This window comes from Vipera berus, assembly GCF_964194415.1.
Source record: "Vipera berus genome assembly, chromosome: 2".
NCBI classification, from domain to species: domain Eukaryota; kingdom Metazoa; phylum Chordata; class Lepidosauria; order Squamata; family Viperidae; genus Vipera; species Vipera berus.
Window position 1 is genome coordinate 11,412,587 of NC_138203.1, and position 19,731 is coordinate 11,432,317.

The 19,731-nt window shown below is 48.5% G+C and overlaps 2 protein-coding genes across 3 annotated transcripts in view; both read left to right on the forward strand.

The window, feature by feature from the left end:
• Positions 1–19,731, forward strand: part of LOC308661434 (uncharacterized protein) — a gene marked incomplete at both ends in the record, with an annotated part of 53,467 nt that overhangs the window by 24,290 nt on the left and 9,446 nt on the right. The gene's annotated exons all lie outside the window — the stretch shown is intronic.
• LOC308660994 (sperm-associated antigen 8-like) lies at positions 13,937–16,265 on the forward strand. 2 transcript variants are annotated; one of them, XM_081315648.1, is made up of 4 exons: positions 13,937–14,073; positions 15,554–15,671; positions 15,773–15,835; positions 16,088–16,265. In XM_081315648.1, exons 2-4 carry the CDS (start codon positions 15,597–15,599, stop codon positions 16,241–16,243), a joined length of 294 nt encoding a protein of 97 aa, XP_081171774.1. In that variant the 5' UTR covers positions 13,937–14,073; positions 15,554–15,596; the 3' UTR covers positions 16,244–16,265. The 2 variants fall into 2 exon arrangements, with proteins under 2 accessions (XP_081171774.1, XP_081171773.1); XM_081315647.1 differs by lacking the exon at positions 13,937–14,073 and having other exon boundaries at positions 15,207–15,671.

The following is a 19,731-nucleotide window of genomic DNA, read 5'->3' on the forward strand; positions in this document are numbered from 1 at the left end:
GTCAGAAGATATTAATAATTCCCAGCTTCTGCACGTCTGCTGGTTATCACATGTCTGCCGGTAATGGAGAAAGAGAGTCCCCAGGGGAACAAGAAGGAGGAGCTCCATCCCAGCAAGGGGAGGGGTGTGAAGGCACATGGTTAAGAAAAAGAGGAAATACGTCATAGGGCAGGCACAGGGCAAAAGGCTCTGGCTGACCACATTAGCATATTGTAATTTCCCCTAAAACTTGGTGGCAGCACACCCCCACCCCTGTGCGTCTCTCCAAAAGGCTCTGCGGTTGCTTCAGGTGCCAGGCACTGCCCCCCCACCTGTGCCTGACTATGCTGACCCTAACCTGGTGCCCCTCCTGTCCCACCAGGCTGTTCCTGCATGGCCTTCACCTCCAGCTTCCTGTGCGCAGCCTGCGACCGACGCTGGGAGGAGCACGAGACCTTCTTTGAGTCAGAGGAGACGCGGCGCAGAGGTGGCCGGCCTTATGGTATGGGGGTGGCAGGCAGGTTGCGGCCCCTCCCTGACCCCGTCCCTGCCTTCTTCCCACCCTTTGCCCTTTCCTCTGCTACCCAGTGGCAACTGCAGGTCTTCCTCCAGTTGGGGGGGGAAGGGGTGTCTGTTCCTCGGGCCTTGGCAAGGACCTGCCCACATCTTAGCAGCCATTCCTGCCAAGCGTGGCTCCTTCCTCTCATTCGTAGAACCGCTAGCCAGCTCCTTCCTCCTCCCCCTTTCAGCAGGACTCTGCTGAGTCTTGTGACCCTCATCCAGGGCTGTCCCAGGGAGAGCCCCTTCTGGGGGTCTAGCCCTGGGGTTTGCTCCCTGCTTGTCCTCCTTGTTGAGGGAGCCCAAGTTGCCCAGGCGAAGATGCAAAGCCAGCCATGCCCTGGCTTTGTGGGGCCAGTGGGTTTGAAGCCCTTTTGGCCGACCCCAGACCCATGCTCAGTCCAGCTGCAGCCAAGGGCAGAGATGACCCAAAGGGGAAACCAGCCTGACCCCAAGTCAGGAGGTCTGAATCAGCCACAGCTGGATGAAGACCTGCTTATGAGCTGAAGCAGAAACCTCCAGGGCCGCGGGTTCGTTGGATGCGGGAGCCAGGTCAGGCTCCCTCAGTCTTGTTCCCATGCAGGCTGTTACCTGGGGGCCCGTGTCTGCAATACTGTATTGGGGCCCTCCGTGGGTGTGTCCCACACCTGTGGCCTCTCTTCCCCCAGGAGAAGCTTACCTGCCCTTTGCCGAGCTGCCCGAGCTGCGTGGGGCCGTGCTGACAGGGCGCTCTGAGGACCCTTCCGCCTCCAGGGCTCTGCAGGGCCAGGCCTCTCAGGCCCTGGCCACCTCCTCCGGCTCAAGGGCTCTGCCTCTTCCCCCCCCAGGACCCCGGCGGTTCCTGCAGAAAGACGACAAGAAGGCTTGAGACGGCCTTCTCCGCCCTATTTCCTGCTGCACATTGGAGGCACAATAAAGAGAGCTTACTCGGCGGGGGTCTTTGTGGCTTTGTCTTCGGAGTCCTGAGTGGGGGGGTGCTGAGCTTAGTGGGGATTCAAGGCTGAGGGTGGGATTCTTCTCCCTTGAGAGGTGGGGGCGGGGCTGGTAGGATCCCCTTCTGTGCCCAGCAGGATGTGAACATTCCCTGCCCTAGCTGCTAGCCCTGCAGGGATGTTGGGAGGGAAAAGTGACTGTCCTCCCCTTTAAAAAAGAGCCCCACCCTCTGGCACTGCTCTGTGCTGCCTACTAGGGTGGTGGGTCCTGAATTCTCATGGAGCCGTATCCCCCTTCCACCCCAGACTTTCCACTATCGGGGCAAAGGGGCCCTCACCTTGGCTGGAGTCCAGCCACTCTGCTTTTGTGCAGCTCCAGAGAAGCTGCAGCATATCCAGCTGAGGAGCTGCTGCTGCCCTCTGGCCACTAGTGACCTGGCCACTTGTGACCACAGGGGAAGGGTCCTGGGTCTGGCCCAGTGAGTGTAGCTGGCAGCATGCAAAACTGTTGGGTTAGTTCAGGCCCTCCCTACTGCCCAGTCCATTGAGAGCCAATCCAGGGGTGCGAAGGTGTTGTGAGAATTTCGAGCTGGGAAAGTAATAAGAAGTGGTTCTAAGACGCCTCGACCTTGGTTCTCCGGAGATGAAACAAAACAGATGGCCCAGGCTCATCCCTCCCCTCTCCCATTTCCCTAACCACACAGAAGGTGCCCCTAGTGGCCAACAGGAGAACTTCCCCAAAGTCTCTGACCACACAGAAGGCACCCCTGGTGGTCAAAGAGTGAAGTTCAACGAATTTAGTCAAAAATATCTAGGAAGTTTTCTGTATCTGTCCTAGCCATGGCAATTGATGAACTAAACCAGCAAAGAGATCTCCTAGTGCAAGATGCAAAGAATAAGGCAAAAATCCGTATTGCTGAACTGCAGGAGACCAGATCCCATAGTACCACATCAACTAAAGTCACAGTACGCTCTGCTAGATCCTCTCGCTCCAGGACTTCAACAATAAGTAACAAGTTTCTGGTGGCGACGCAGCGCCGAAGACAGCCACCTCCGGGCTGTCTGCTCTGCAGCTGTGTTTATCCACCTAAAACAGCGCCGATCAGCTGTTTAGGTGGATTCGAAGCCCCCTCCTCGGGAGAAGAGGAGGGGGTGAGGCCCCAGGTAGGGGTTGAGCTCTCCGGGGCCGCCTGAGCTGAAAGTTTGGGCGGCTGAAGGATTGAGCCCCCCCGAAGCCTGGGTAGCTCCGAGCTGCGCAGTGTCTCTGCTCCATGATTTTTGGAGCAGAGCCAGGTGCTAGCAACCACCCCTGCCAGAAGGAAAGACTTTCGAGTAATAAGGCGCAGGCAGAGCGGTGCAAGAGGCCAAGGTGAAGTGGACTTTTATTTTTACTCCCTAGCTCAGTGGATTTTATAGTTTTAAAGTGAAAGTGTGCAACAAGTGAAAGTGGGAAAGATGGCGGCTAAATCTTCCTCTAAAGTTCTTCGGAGTGCGGGAACTTCCCCGGTGCAACAGACTTCGTTACAAGCTCTGCTTCCTCCTGCACCTCCTCTGGCATTGACGCTTAAGGACTTACAAGATGCCTTTGCAAAGCAGTCCCAGGTAATGTCAGATATGATGGATGACAAGATGGCAAGGCTGGAGGAGAAATTGGAGAAACTGGAGGAGAGGATGGAAGAGAGGTTTAGTGCAATGAGGGTAGACATTTTGTCTACAATTGAAAGCGTGGCTGAATGTGTGCAACAGCTGGATGAAAAAGTGGAGGATCTTAGTCAAAAGAATTCTATACTAGAAGTAAAGGTACTTGAAAATGAAAATATAAGGGATAAAATGGATGGAGAATTGAGTCTTGTCCAGTACCATCAGATGCAGTATGCTATTAGAATCAGGGGCTTAAAAGAGAATCCTAAAGAAGTCTTAAAGCAGCTGATTTCTGAGGCTTTGGAAGCAGTATTGGGCCAGCCAGCATCTGAAATAGAGGGAAGTATGGATAAAGTCTTTCGTGTAAATTCATGGATTGCAAGGCAGAGGAAGCTACCTAGAGATGTGGTGGTTTATTTTACAAAGAGAGCAACTAGAGATGAAGTTATTCAAGCTGCTTATGATACTAAATTTGTGGTTGCTGAGCAAGAAGTCCTGGTTCTAAAAGAGATTCCTGCAAAGATTTTAAGGAGAAGGAAAGATTTTGCATTTCTTGCACAGGAACTTAAGAAATGTGACATCAAGTTTAGATGGGAGATTCCAGTCGGAATGGTGGTGATGCATGAAGGTAAAAGATATTGTCTGGTTACCGTGACTCAGGCACGTGATTTTTACAGCAATGTTTTAAAAGCAACCCCTCTATCACTTTTGGAAGCTGCAAAGGGATTTGGAGAGGGAAAACCTCAAGAGGCTGAAGGTGGACAGACAAAGGAGAATGGTGCTGGAGGGGATCAAATTACAGCTTCATCGGCTGCTGTTGGAGAGCAGAGGTTGACGCGTGCCGCCTTAAGACGAGTAAGACGAGTACAAGAACAAGATCAGCAGAAAGTTATGGAACTTCCAAAGCGTACTTACAGTGAAGCTGTGGGAGGGGCGCGGCCCAAGGAAATTACAGGGGCCATTGAAGATGTGCTCCAAAAGCTTCGGGACGCCAAGCATGGCGACTAAATTTTTAACCTGGAATGTTAATGGATTAAACTCACCACAGAAGAGAAAGAAAGTTTTTCAATATTTAAAACAATTTAAGACTGATGTTATTTGTTTGCAAGAAACGCATATTAGGGTTATGGACCAAAAGTATTTATCGAACTCAAGGTTGGGTACGCAATTTGTTGCCTCTGCGATGAACAAGAAAAATGGAGTGGTTGTCTACGTTAAAAGTACTCTAACAGCGGAACTAATTGAAGTAGATAAGCAAGGAAGATATGTCATGATAGATTTGCTGTTAGAAGGCAAAAAAACGCTTCTAATTGGACTGTATGCTCCTAATCAACAACAAGCTGATTTTTTTAGTTTACTTCACACAAAGGTTACCCAATTGGATTATAAATCGTTTATTTTTATGGGGGACTGGAATGGTGTTTTAGAGGTACAGATGGACAAGGCTGGTTCTTTTAAGCGTGTTCCGAGCCATGCAAGATTGCCTAAATCCTTTTTTGAAATGAAGGACGATTTGGAGCTGTGAGATATTTGGCGTGACACACATTTACACGAAAAGGATTATACTTTTTTTTCTGATAGACATCAATCTTTTTCCAGGATTGATTTTTTTTTGCTGACTAATGACTTTTTTTCTAGGATTAAGAAGGTAAAGATCTGTGCAAGAACTATCTCTGATCATAGCCCAGTTTGGTTAGAGATCAATAAGGACAATAGGGATAGGCGCTCGTGGCGCGTAAATGAGAATTTGTTTAGAAATCAGAGAAATGTGGAAGAATGCAAACAGCAGATGAAGGACTTCTTTGAAATTAATATGAATAAGGATACTTCTATGGACATGGTTTGGGATGCTAGCAAGGCTTATATGAGAGGGGTGTTGATATAAATGAATAATAAATGCAGACGTACCTTGGAAGTTAGAAGGAAAGACCTGGAGAATGAAATTAGGGAGAAAGAAAAGGCCCTAATTTTGAACCCATTGGATGTGAAGATTAAAGAGGTTATTAATCTACTAAGAGGACAATTTGATAAGTTGATGGCTGATCAAGTGGCAACCAATTTACGGTTTGCTAGGCATAATACTTTTTGCAACGCTAATAAGCCAGGTAGATGGCTAGCTTACAGACTAAGGAAAAAGCAAAGGGCTTCTAATATAGATAAAATTGAACATAAGGGAAAGGTTGTGTTTCAACAGGATCTTATTAAGGAAGCCTTTGTGGATTTTTATTCTAAATTATATGCTAAGGAGAAGATTAATGAAAAAGACATTGATGTATATTTGGAGAATGCTAGCATCCCGGTTCTATCGCAAGCACAAAAGGAGGAGATTAATCAACTGATAACAGAAGAAGAAATTCTTATAGCAATTAAGGGACTGAAGGTGGATAAAGCGCCAGGTACGGATGGTTTGACTGCGGCTTACTACAAAAACCTACAATTGGAATTTATAAAGCCGTTAAAGGAATTGTTTCAGACAATTCAGAGAGGGGGAAAGGTGCCTCCGTCTTGGAGAACTGCTTTTATCTCTTTGATTCCGAAGGAAGATCAAGATGTTACTCAAGTAAAAAACTATAGACCGATATCACTTTTAAATACAGATTATAAGATATTTGCCAAGGTGCTAGCTAACAGATTGATGAGGGTTCTGCAACAGGTGATTCATGGGGATCAAACTGGGTTTATTAGTGGTAGGCAAATGAAAAATAATGTGAGGCATATAGTTGATGTGATGGAGTTTTTGGAAAGGAACAACCAGATCCCTGCGGCGCTAATTTTTCTAGATGCTGAAAAAGCTTTTGACCAATTGAATTGGCAATTTTTGATGAAAGTTTTAGATAAAATGAATTTTGGGGATAAATTTTTGCAACCAATTAGGGCATTATATCAAAAACAAACTGCCCGAATAATAGTTAACAATAGTTTGACCGAAGTATGTAATATTGAGAAGGGCACAAGACAAGGGTGTCCGTTATCACCTTTATTATTTGTTTTAACATTGGAGTTATTATTGGTAAAAATACGGAATTCGGAAAGAATTAAGGGTATACAAATTAGAGATCAGGATTATAGACTGAGAGCATTCGCAGATGATCTGGTTGTTACGGTGACCCAGCCAGAAAACTCTGTTGTGGACCTGATGGAGATAATAATGCAATATGGGAAGGTTTCTGGATTTAAAGTTAATGCACAAAAAACTAAAATTCTGGCCAAAAATATGACAGTATCGCAAAAGGCCCTTTTAGAAGGATTAACTGGATTTGAGATTGTTAAAAGGGTCAAATATTTGGGGGTGATTTTGTCACCCTCTAATACAAAGTTATATAAAAATAACTATGAAAAGCTATGGGGGAAAATTCAAAAAGAAATGGAGAGCTGGGAAAAATTGCAATTGTCTTTGTTGGGAAGAATTGCAGCAGTGAAAATGAATGTCCTGCCTAAATTTTTATTTTTATTTCAAATGATACCGGTTCTTAAAAAAGATTCTAATTTGGAAGAATGGCAACGGGGTATCAATAAATTTGTTTGGGCAGGTAAAAGGCCACGAGTTAAACTTAAGATTATGCAGGATACTCGTGAAAGAGGTGGTCTTAAAATGCCTAATCTTAAATTATATTATGAAGCTGCTGCGTTATCAGGAATAAGTCACTGGATTAATTTGACACAAGAGAGATTATTAAATCTTGAGGGCCATGACTTGTTATTTGGTTGGCATGCATATTTGTTGTATGATAAGAAGGTAGATAATGTGTTTAAAGTGCATATTTTAAGACAGGCATTGTTGAGAGTTTGGAAGAAGTATAGACATAAGTTAGATTACAAGATACCGTTGTGGGCAATTCCAAAACATGCAATAGAAAATATAAATGTTGGTTTCAAACATGATGTGACTACGTATAAGGAGATTTTAAGCTTGGAAAGAAATGTCTGGTGTTTAAAGCCATACAACCTCTTGCGAGATGAGAAGATTGTTCAAACTTGGTTTCAATATACCCAGTTACGGGCCAGGTGGAAAGAAGATCAGAAAATTGGTTTTGCAATGACTGATGAAAATTTGATAAAGCAAATTAGAAATCAGGGTCCAGCACATATCAAACGGATATATCTTGCATTGATAGAAATTGATTCAGAAACAGAACTTGTTAAGGATTGTATGATAAAATGGGCCCAGAATATCCAAGAAGTTATTACAATGGACACGTGGGAAAAGATCTGGGTGAGGAACGTTAAATTTACACAAGCTCAAAACTTAAGAGAGAACTTTTATAAAATGTTTTATAGATGGCATTTAGATCCTAAAAAGCTTGCAAGTATGTATCCGAACTATCAGCCAAAATGTTGGAGGTGTGGTGGTGAAGATGCAACGTATTTTCACATATGGTGGACCTGCAAAAAGGTTAAGGCTTTTTGGATAAAAATTTGGTGGAATATGCAGAAGATCTTCAAGCAAAGGATAAAGTTTTGCCCGCAATTGTTTTTATTGGGCATAATTACAGATGCTACTGTTGTGGACACTAAGTTGATGTTGAACTTAATTACAGCAGCAAGACTTTTAATAGGTCAATATTGGAAGAAGGAGGATCTGCCGACTATAGAAGAATGGACTCTAAAGGTTTCTCACCTGGTGGAAATGGCAAAGATCTCGGCTTACTTGAAAGATCATTCGCAAGAATGTTATATTATGGAGTGGAAAAAGTGGATTGATTATCCAGAACAAATATGGGACTAAAAAGTTTCATTTAGCATTTGAATAAGTCTTCCTTTCTTTTTTCTTTTCTTTTTTTTTTATATATATAAGTAATATTAATATTGTTTGTAGTTATCCTATATGAGCTAGAGAGTGATAGATTTAAGAGATTATTGTTGTTAGCATGTGGAGGTTTATGATTGTTTTATGTTTTTTATACCTTGTACTTAGCTCTGGGAAGTCGGGGGGGGGAGGGGGGAATGGTGGGAAGGGGTAGGGAGGGATTGGTAGAGGTGGGGGGTGGGGGGAGGGGGGATTGTTAAAGATAAAATGTACTTTAAAACTTTTCAATAAAAAAAAACAATAAGTAACAAGTTGGCAGAGGCACGTGCACACCTAGAAACAAAGAAAGTACATGCTTCCTTTGCCAAACAGGAAGCAGAGATGGAAGCACAGGAGAAAGCCCGTCAAGCAGAGTCAGAAGCCAAAATAAAGATTCTGCGAATTGAAGGGGAAGAAGCAGTTGCCCTAGCAAAGCTGAAGGCCTATGAACAAGTGATGCAGGAAGGCACCGATCCAGATTGTTTCATCTCAATAGATGTGGAAGATCCAATGGAACGCACCAGTAAATACGTGCTAGAGCATAATATTTGCAACGATGCAGAGCCATCTTCCACTCTGCCTACAAACATCACAGAGACCCCACAACTGCAAAGGCCTGTACTCCTTCAGCACCACAACACAAGTGCATCCTCTGCACTTCCCACTCACCACTCAGAGACCACAGAACTGCAAGGGCCTATACCTCTTCAACAACACAGCACAGGTGCATCACCTCTTGCCGATGACATTTCCAGCAATGATCAACGGTTGAATCGACAACCAGCACAAACCTTACAGAATACACTGCAGCTGAATGCTTTTACAACATCACTCTATCCTGGTGCACCTCATCCTTATTCACCAGAGAACCTCCACACCCAAGGGGCCCAACAAGTTTCTTTGGCATCAAGGAGTGAGGGGTTAGACCGTTCTGACCATGCCAGGTACATGATTCGACAAGAGCTTCTCAACTCTAGCCTCTCAAAGTTTAATGACCATCCAGAGACCTACAGATCCTGGAAAGCAACCTTCAAAGCTGCTATTGCTGATCTCAACTTCAACATCAGAGAGGAACTCGATCTACTCTTTTCCTTCCCCCCATTCTCATATTTTTGCAGGTTCATAAGTCACCATGCCTGGACGAACAATGACCCCAGCTTCAACTACCCTGAATCCAGTGTGCCTGCTCCATTACCATCACCAAGGTATGTTAACACAGCAGCTCAACACAAAGACTCACGTGGAGCTGTGTCTACAAGAAAGACGGACATTTCACCTCCTGTATCATCTTCTCCTCAATGGAGTGATTCAGGTGGTGGCAACTCACATCCTGTACCATCTCCTCCTAAATGGAGTGATTCAGGTGGTGGGGATGAAGATCCCAATCGTCAGTGTCCTATTCACAAACTGCCTCACCCTCTTAGAAAATGTCATCAGCTTAGAGCAATGACTATACAAGAGCGGAAAGAGGTTTCTCAAAACTTGGAATATGCTACAGGTGCTGTGCTTCATATGACCATTTTGCTAAAAATTGTAAAGCCTTCATCAAGTGCACAGAATGTGGTAGCGACAAACACAATACAGCTATGCATCCTGCTCCACTTCTAGGCAATCCACAGCAACCACCTGTATCCAACCCTGCTTCAAATTATGGCGGGGAGCAACACGGCGGGGAGCATCAGAGTCACGCTCCAGTCACAAAGGTCTCATCTTAACTCCTATCTTCAAGTTAGAGACCTTGTTCTGTTTAAGGACCAACGACCTCAAGAATCGAAGGGCACCAAAATCTTTCATCAGACCATCGCAGAACTTGTCCTGCTTTGCCCTTGAAGACTGAACTCGTTGTTTTCCTTTTTTGAATCCTGACCTCAAGAAGAAAAGTGCATTCAACGTGATCTAGACTATTGAGGCCTGAAAAGGCAATTGTTATTATTGCAATATATATGCATGTTCTTTTATATCTTTCAGGTCTTGAACACAACAAGCAAAACCTCAGCCTGAAATGGCAGTTTTTATTATTGCAATATGTATGCATGTTATTTCTTGTATATCTCAGGGTTCATGTCTTATATATCTCATGTTGATTTTTATATCTTTCAGGTTTTATGCCTCATATATCTCATGTTGATTTTTATATATCTCTCAGGTTTACATTTTATATGTATGCATGTTTATTTTTTATATTTCTCAGGTTTATTACTTATATTTCTTAGGTGTTTTATGACAACAGCAAACCACAAACATGTATTTGCATTTGTATAACTACCGTTATACGTCTTTATATGGTGGTATTATGTAATACCAGACGGGGAGTGTGCTGCCACCACGTGGCTGTTTTGAAGAAATTACAATGTGGGCAGTCAGACCCTCCTACCCTATGATGTATTTCCTCTTCCCTCCCCTTTCTGGGATGGACTTCCTCCTCCTTTGTCTCTGGAGAGAATCCCATCCTTCATTATTCAGCTAACATGTGACAACAGCAGACTTACACAGGCGCTGGGAATATTACCATCTTCTGACCTTGGAGATACCTTGGAAATATCTTGGAAATGCTGTACAAACGTCATCTTAATCTACATGCAATAAAGGTATTTATATATGATAAAGGGTGTTTCCATGAGTTCAAACTATCTGGAGAGAGCTGTTAATGTTAAGGAAATCTGCTTATCTAGACCATAGAGGTCTTATCAAGAGATTAATTAATGCACAATGGCTTTGGATCCAGAATATGTTGTCTCCCTGGAATAAAAATCAAAGATATAATAAAATAATCAACCCCACAGATAACTACCCCTTTCTTCTCCTATACTTGGGGACTAATGGTACAACAATGAATCTAAAAACAATAACAAGAGATCACCAGCAGCTAAGAAAGACAGTTGAAGAATTGGGAGCTTGTGGTGTTTTCATCTATATTTCCAACAAAAGGCCAACATCCAATGAGGGAGCAAAGGCTTTTAGAAATGAACCACTGGCTTAAAAATTGGTGTCCTCAAGAGAACTTCGATTTCCTAGACCATGGTCTGCAAAACCTAGATGAAGGGCTACTGGGAAGCGACGGAGTGAACCTCACAAGAACTGGAAATAATATATTTGGAAAATGACTGGTTCATCTTATTAGAAGGGCTTTAAACTAAAATTGAGGGGGGGGAGAGGGGGCAATCTTCAAGACCTTTAGAATCTGATTCCAAGCAAAAACCACTAGATAACCAATCATATAAGGAAGCAGGGACTAAAGAGAGAAGAAGGAGGAGGAGGAGGAGGAGGAGGAGAAGTAGTAGTAGTAGTAGTAAAGAGAACTAAGGAGAAACTTCCTGACAGTTAGAACAATTAACCAGTGAAACAACCTGCCTCCAGAAGTGGTGAATGCTCCAACACTGGAAGTTTTTAAGAAGAGATTGGCCAGCCACTTGTCTGAAATGGTATAGGGTTTCCTGCCTGAGCAGGGGGTTGGACTAGATGACCTCCAAGGTCCCTTCCAACATTATTATTATTATTAATATTATTATTATTATTATTATTAATAATAATAATAATTAGAAGAAGAAGAAGAAGAAGAAGAAGAAGAAGAAGAAGAAGAAGAAGAAGAAGAAGAAGAAGAAGAAGAAGAAGAAGAAATACAGTGAAGTAGAGAAGGATGGAAAGGATGGAAAACTCAGATACAAAATAGGAAAGATAAGAAACATACCCAAGATCCATAAAGGACTCAAATGCCTATACGCGAATGCTCGAAATTTAGGGAACAAACAGGCTGAACTTGAAATACTATATAGGCTCTCTTGCTTGAGCAGGAGGTTGCATTAGAACAGGGCATTTCAACCTTTTCACCGATTGTACCACTTTTAGGATATGGCAATATTCAAGTACCACCTAGGAAGGTGTCAAAAACTTGATGATCCCCCCCCTCAAAAAAAAACAACAACATGCAGGCCATTTAGCGAAGCCAGTGAAGGGCCAACGTTGGGCCAATGAGGGTGCTGGCTAGGTTAGCCCCGGCACCAATGACAGGAGCCAGAATCTTTTCAGGAGGAGGAAAGGGCACTAAGCAGTAAGGACGCTCCTTGGGCCTCAGGGCTGCAGGTAACAGCCCACCCCCCCCCTTTCAGCCCTTCTTTCTCTTTTACTTTACTCTTCCCTCCTTGATGCATGAGTGCGTGTGTGCACACACGCACGCAGAGAAACGTGAGGTTACAGGACAGTCCAACCTGTCTCCACGGAACGACATGTTAAAAACTGGGTAGACTTTAGATCCTAAAAAGCTTGCAAGTATGTATCCGAATTATCAACCTAAATGCTGGAGGTGTGGTGGCGAAGATGCAACGTATTTTCATATATGGTGGACCTGCAAAAAGGTTAAGGCTTTTTGGATAAAAATTTGGTGGAATATGCAGAAGATCTTCAAGCAAAGGATAAAGTTTTGTCCACAATTGTTTTTATTGGGCATAATTACAGATGCTACTGTTGTGGACATTAAGTTGATGTTGAACTTAATCACAGCAGCAAGACTCTTAATAGGTCAATATTGGAAAAAGGAGGAACTGCCGACTATAGAAGAATGGACTCTAAAAGTTTCGGACCTGGCGGAAATGGCAAAGATTTCGGCTTACTTGAAAGATCATTCGCAAGAACGTTATATTATGGAGTGGAAAAAGTGGATTGATTATATCCAGAACAAATATGGGACTAAAAAGTTTCATTTAGCATTTGAATAAGTTTTCTTTTCTTTTTATATGTAATATTAGTATTGCTTGTAGTCATTTCATATGAGCTAGAGTGCGATAGAATTAGCAGTTTATTGTTGTTAGCATATGGATGTTTATGATTGTTCTTTGTTTTTATACCTTGTATTTAGCTCTGGGAAGTGGGGGGGGAGGGGGGAATGGGAGGGAGGGATAGGGAGGGTTAGGTAGGCGTGGGTGGAGGGAGGGGGGGGATTGTTAAAGATAAAATGTACTGTAAAACTTTTCAATAAAAAAAAACCAAAAAACTGGGTAGACTTTAAATCGCACTGTCGCAACTGCCATCTTCCCTTTTTTTGACCGTGTTATTTTACCGAAGACAAAGAAGCGACGACCCCCGCCCACCAGACCCCCAAAACCTCTAGGCAAGCAGCAAAAGTCAGCACAAGCGAAGCCAGAGACGCGGGAAGCACGTAAGAAGCCACCTGCTGGGCCTCCGCTTCTGGGAGGGGCAAGGCTCACCTGCAGCCGGGCGGGGCAATTCTTCCCGGGACCGGAGGCAGCCGGGTGCCCTGGACCTCGCCTCCTTCGGGGACTCTCCGGGCCCGCCGGGTCTCCGGGCAGCGCTGCCGGCTGCTTCGCTTCATCCACGCAGGGCAGGGAGTCACGAACTGAGCCGGTTGCCCCGCCCCGCCTCGCTCGCCTGGGCCCGAGCCCCCCCCCCTGCCCTTCCTCCTCCTCCTCCTTCTCGCCCTCGGCCAACCAACGGTCGCGCCGGCCGCTCGCCCGCCTCCCAGGACCGCCCACGGTGGGCTTCGCGTCTCGTGGAGACCAACCAAGCGCAGGAGCCGCCGTGGAGCCGGACAGGTGAGCCGGAGCGCGACCCTCCCCCGCCCCGCCCTGCCCGCGCCTGGGGGAGGGGGCCCCGCGGCGCTATGGGCAGGGCGCTGGTGCGCCGGAGCAGCCGTGGCCCCTTCCCGCTTCCCAGCGGTGTCCCGTCTCTTCCCTGGCCAGAGCGCAGGTGCCGAGCGGCGGAGAGGCCGCCCCGACCAGCGCGGAGGAGCCCCGCGGGAGCCCGGCGGAGATGGCGTCGGAGCCCGAGGCAGAGCTGCACACACAGACACAGACACAGAGACACACACACAAACACACACGAGCGCAGCCTACAGGGACTGGAGCAGGACCCTTCCGTTCCTGACCTGCAGAGCGAGAGGGCAGGAGCCAGCTGTGCCCTCCCCAGGGGTTGGGGGAGAGCAAGTGCCCCCCCCACCCGTAGCCCCAAGAGGAAGGAGCATCCTTTGTTTTCCTTTTTGCTTTTCCCAGAGAGCCACCAACGATCTGGAGCTCGTGCCAAGACCCGAGTATGGCACCGAGGGGTTCTTCCACCGGCACGGGCATCCTGGCCTCCTCACGCTTGACTTCCACACCGGCATGCCCGCGACCACCACCATGAAGGACTCCTACCCTCGTCCCGTGAAGACGGGGCTCCCTGTGCGAGGTGGGCAGCAGGACAGTAGACGGGCAGAGGCCAGGAGTGGAGCCCAGGATGGGCTTAGCCAACAACACCTGCGCAGGGATTGGAAGGGGGTCCAGCTCAGGGTTGGTTGCAATGCTACTCCGGAGGATTAGTTAGGTGGAATTCCTTCTCCCCACACTTGAGGCACCTTGTTTTCCACTCACATTAGAAAGCCAGGCAGACACACACGCCCAGCCCATCTCAAGGCAGCAATCGGTGAGTTTGGCTGTTCCCTTTGGGCAGCCCGGGTGTGCAACTGCGGCCCTGCCCACTTCTTGGCCTTTCCCCCTAAACAGCCCCCTCCGCAAGTCTGTGAGGCTTTCAGTCATACAGGTCAGGGTTGTCCCACAGGTACCAGAAACACAGGTAAGGAACAGGACCTTCTCCGCCCCTCCCGTCCCCCCATACACTTAGCAGCCAGGTCTTGTTGCGCGCCTGTCAAGGTCAAAGGGTGGCCTCTTTCCTCCAACTGGTCTGGACTGTGAACTTGCTCGGCCCTTTTCTAGAGCCACTCGCCCCATTGCAGATCAAACCGTGACCCAGAAGTAGAGGAGCCTGGGGGTACTCAAGGCCACAGTGCTGCAGAAGACAAGAAGACCTCCACCTTAGCCATTCTGAGCACTGTCCTCCTGGGTCAGATTGCTGGGTGAGAGTTTAAATACTGTACCAGCCTGGGAGTCCTCCTCCACTGTATCTTCAGGGACTTTCCCAAGCCTAGGTGGAGATCTTGAGCCAAGGCCACCTTGCTTCAGAACAAAAGAGTTAGGACCTTGGAGGCTGTCTACTTCCTTGTTGCCTTTCTCCCCCAACCGGCAGGCAGGGTGGACACCATGGCACAAACCAGCAAGGGCTGTGCCAGCCCTTTGCTCAACCTTTCTCTGTGCCTGAGGGGAAATCCCGTCCCTTGGCTGTGGCGATTAGACGACAAAGGAGGCAGCCAAGTTAGCACTTGGACATACAACCCAATAAATATTTGCGGTGTTGCTCCCAACCTTTTACCGGCAGGAGTGGCAGCCTTTGAGATTAGCACACAGAAATACTCCAAGAAACGCTCCGGCAGTGCCAAAACCCATTTTGTTTGGGAAACCATTGAAATAACCATGCAGGGTGCTCTCTTTTATTCATAAAACACTTGGGACAAGCTGAAAAATGAAGCCTCGCCCTTCTGCTCTCTGCCTAGAAATTGAATGTATAAAATCTCTCCAGGGTGAGGTTTCAATGGGGCTGGGGGCTGCACTGTCCCCACTCCAGCCTCCCTCCCTGCAAGTGCTGGTGACAAAAAAGATTTCCTGGGTTCAGTGCTGTTGAGGGTGCTGGAGGTCCCACAGGAAGCATTGTCACTCCCCCAGGTGGTTTCTGCCCCAGGGTGGGGGTGGGGAGGCAAAAGCCCTCTGTGCCCAACCCCCCCCCTTCTGCCAGTGCAGCTCCTGGCTCATCTGCTGTTGTCCCTGTTGATTTGCAGGACGAGCCTCCTAGCAAGCGAAAGGTACCCTCCGCCCGCGCCCATGGAGTCCCTCTCCATCACCCACCGGGACTACAAGCAGGAGGGCTTCCGTTCTGTGCCCCTGCCCCCCACCCAGGTAGGGGGCCTTGCAGGCCAGAAGAGCAGCCAGACTCCCCACCCACCCACCCCTCCTGGACACACCCCAGCTGCTCCCTGTGACTTCCTCTCCTCTTGCAGCCCCATGACTACCGGCTGGAACAACCGCAGACATTCTGGCTTGAACATGCCCAGCAGGTGCCGGTGAGTGCCATCCTGTCCCACACCAACCTGGGGCTGCCATGCCTTTCCTGCCTCCTCCCACGAGGCTTGTCCTTGAGAGGCTGCAAAGGACATGGCAGGCAGGTGGCCAGGCAGCCCGGGCACCTGTTGTTCTAGCCTGGAGGGTATTTTCTGGCCAGGAGCTTGAACCCAGCCAGGAGGGTGAGTGACGCACGCCCGGAGGGCAGCTCTGCCCACCCAGCTGCTCTTCAGCTTCTTTACCCCTCTCCACAGGGCACCTCCAGCATCCGAGCTCAGAAAACTACCCCAAGCTCTGAACATTACCTTGCCGCCATCTGGGCCAGTTGGAAAACACCAAGCCATCTTCTCTTCTCCCAGCAGCCAATGGGTCCTCATCTTCCCTTTGCCCTGCCAGAAAACACACACTAGAAGGGCTCTTGCCCCCTTTCTTGAAATGCAGCCCCCCCCCAAGAGCAGTGAAAGTGAGAGGCGCACCTCCACTTTGCACTCCTTCCTCTTCCCCCTGCCCCAAATGCAGGGCCCAGCCCCTTCCTTCCCATACGCCCCTTCATCTCTATGTCCCCCCCCCAGAGCTCCAGCAGAAAGCAGCCAAACTCATCCAGGATCTCCTTGGTAGCGGCAGAGATGTGGATCTTCAAGGCTGGAAGGAACAGGGGCAGGAGAGTGAGTGCCCCCCACGATCCCCTGCCAAAGGGGCCCAGTGGCCTACTTGGGAGTCTCGGGGTCCACAGCAATTACAGAGTACCACAATAAAGTTGATTGACCTAAACTAGTGAAGCTTTAACTGTTCCTGTTGGGGCCCCTCTTGCCTTCAGGAGGCCCTCAAGGAGAAGCAAGGTCTCAGTCCCTCAGCCTCCCAGAAATGGGGCACAGCTGGACTGGATTGCATCCCACTGGAACATCTACCGAAGGGGAAAGAGTTCACAAGGAAGCTGGGGGGGGAGGCTAGAAAGAAGGCCGGGTGGGGAGAAGCACCAGTAGCAGGCTCCAAGGGAAGGGAGGTAAGGATACACTGGCCCTACACAAAGAGCATTGGGGGGGGTATCTCAGCCTCGCCATTGGACTCCATACGTGAAGCCGTGTTGACCGTGTCCCCAAAGAGGCAGTAGCGTGGCAACAATTTTACCTTATTTTTTTCTGACCTCGGAAGGATGGAAGACTGAATCAACCTTGAGCCGGGGATCAAACTGCCAGCAGAATTGAACTGCTGGCAGTCAGCAGAGAGCCCGCAATACTGCATTCTAACCACTGCACCACCATGGTTCTTGACAGATAGGAAGCAGCACATTATATCCTGAATGAAGACAGATATAGGTATCCCAGGATAATGTTGCATGGTCCAATCTGAGTCGGTCACTGGGACCAAAAGTTGATTCTTCCAAGCTTTCAGGCTCATGCTGGAGCCCATGCTCAGAGAACTCTCTCTCCAGAATATGTGCTCTGAGCTGTTCTACACTTTGTATTTATATGGTTGCTGGTTGTGTGTAGCTTTTAGTTATTAATTAGGGTCTTGGTGGCTTGTTATTAAGTCACGGTTTCCTTGTGACTCCTCGCTGGTAGGCCAGTGGCAAATCAGCACTCCTATTCACTGACAAGAGGCCCATTTCCCAAGCTTCAATAATTTGTCTGGTTATTTTTGTTCCTGCTTGGCCAACAATCATAGTAGCTGTGAAACTGAATGCATGTCCTTGTTCATTGCAATGTGAGGCTACCAATGAGCTCAGGTCACTGGCTGGTGTTCTTGCAACCTGGTGGTTAGCTTCCTCCCCACCTGTCCTACAGGAGCATTACATGCAGGGAATCTGGTAAACTACCTTCAAAGTTTCTCCCACTTCCAAACAACCTTTGTAGTGCACGATTTGTCCTCCTATGGTTAGCCTCTGGGTGTTTAGAGAAGCCCACTTGCACAGCGGTCCCCAACCTTTCTGGCTCCGGGGGGGGGGGACCCGTTTCAAAAGAAAAAAATGGAGCTGAGGGTGAGAAATAGGAAGGAGCCGATTCCCGGGACGTTTTGAGCAAGCGAGAGAAGACCCGTCAAAGGAAAGGAAAACGCCTTTAAAAAGCGAGGCTGCTGCGGATTCCGACGTTAGGAAGAGGGGACGATGAGACACTCAGCCGACACAGCTAATGGGGAGGGAATACCTCCGCTTTCTCACTTCCCGTGTCCCTGGCGAACTTTCTTCAGCGGAGCGCTTTGCATTCTGTCCTTCACTCGCTCTGGGTTTTTTCGGAGAAATTGCCAGCCCCCCTCCCCCCCGCGCCAAAACGGCAAGGTTAATAACGAACCGATCAGGCTTCGCTGCAGGGCTGCAAAATCCTGCAAGGCCAATATTTACTTCCAGATATTAAGGAGAAACAGCAACGCTGAAACAATTCCCAATTCCTTCAAACGGCAGGTCTTTAAAGGGAGAATCTGCAACCGGAAGGAGGCAAGACAGCGGGCAAAAAAAAAAGTCCGGGTACTTTTGAGTGAAGGGTTAGACCCTAACCCACGCTGGCTGAGGAATTCTGGGAGTTGAAGTCCATGAGTCATAAAAGGGCAGAGTTTGAAGACTCCCTGCCCTAAGCCCTCCCCCTCCAAACCGGCTCTCTCAACAGCCCCGCAGGTGATTTACACCCACCCACACCGGCACGGAACCACAAGCGAGGCCTTCGCACCCCAAAAACTTCGGCAGTGGGGGAGATGCGATAGTTGAGGGAAAGCGAGTATTTTGCCTCCTGGTGAAGAAGGGAGAAATTTGAATCTGGCCCCGCGACAGGTTGGGCCAAAAGGGGTCGGAGGGCGAGCTCGTCCCGAAACTGAAAGGAGACGAGGGAGCTTCCCCATTCTCCCCCTTCTCTCTCCCCCCCCCCGCCGTCTCTTTTTTTGAATCTCTTCCCACTCCATCCACGTTTCGCTGGAAGGAAAGGGGAGAACGGGGAGAAAGCAGGGCGTGTGTGTGTGTGTGTGAGAGAGAGAGAGAGAGAGAGAGAGAGAGAGAGAGAGAGAGAGAGAGAGGGAGAGAGAGGGAGCGCCAGGAGGGAAGAGGAAGAGGAAGAGGAGGAAGGCGAGGAGCTGGCCAGCAAAGCTTTAGAGAACCGAGAGACTCACAAAGGGAGCAAGCAAACTTACAAAAAAGGGGAGCTCCCTCGCTCGCTCGCTCGCGCTCTCCCTCCCGCCCTCTCCCTCTCCCTCTCTTTCTCTCGCGCGCACACACACCATGCTTTCTCCCCCTTCTCTCTTTCTCTCTCTCTCTCCAAAGGCACCTGGACGAAGAGGGTGTGTGGGTACAGCCATGCAGCCTTATCGGATTGTTATTAAACATGTCATTATGGGGTGGGCAGCTTCCTGAAAGGCTGTGAAGAGAAAGGCCCTGACCCTGATCCCCCCCCTCAACCCGACACTGCTTTTTTTCCCCTCTCCTCTCCTTGCGTGCACATCAAAGCAACGTCCCCGTCTTCCTGCCTCCCAGGCTCCCCATCCCTTGGCGTGGGGATTGGCCTCCCGGCTGCGCGTTTAAATGTCCCACGCAGCCAAATAGCCTTAGAAAAAATGTCCCTCCGTGAAACGGCCGGGAGGAAGGGGCGAAGCTGGAGCGCTGGAGGACCAATGGCGGGAGAGGAGCGCTGGTGGAGAGCCAGCCGAGTAAGAATGCCCTTGTTGGGTCAGCGGCGGTGGGGTGCCCGAGAAGAAGTGCCCCCCGCGCCCCCCCCCCTTTGCTGCCGAAGCGCTGCTCAGCGTTCGCAGCAGGGCCAGCGATTTCTCAGAAGCGTCCGCCCCTCGGGCGGGGATCCTGCCCCTCCCAGACGCGGGGTGTGTGTGTGTGCAGAGGGAGGTGGCAGCTCAAGTGGAAGGGGGGTGGAAGAGCCGGTGCGAACGGGGCTTTATAAGGGGCATCCCTCCTGGGGCTGGCACC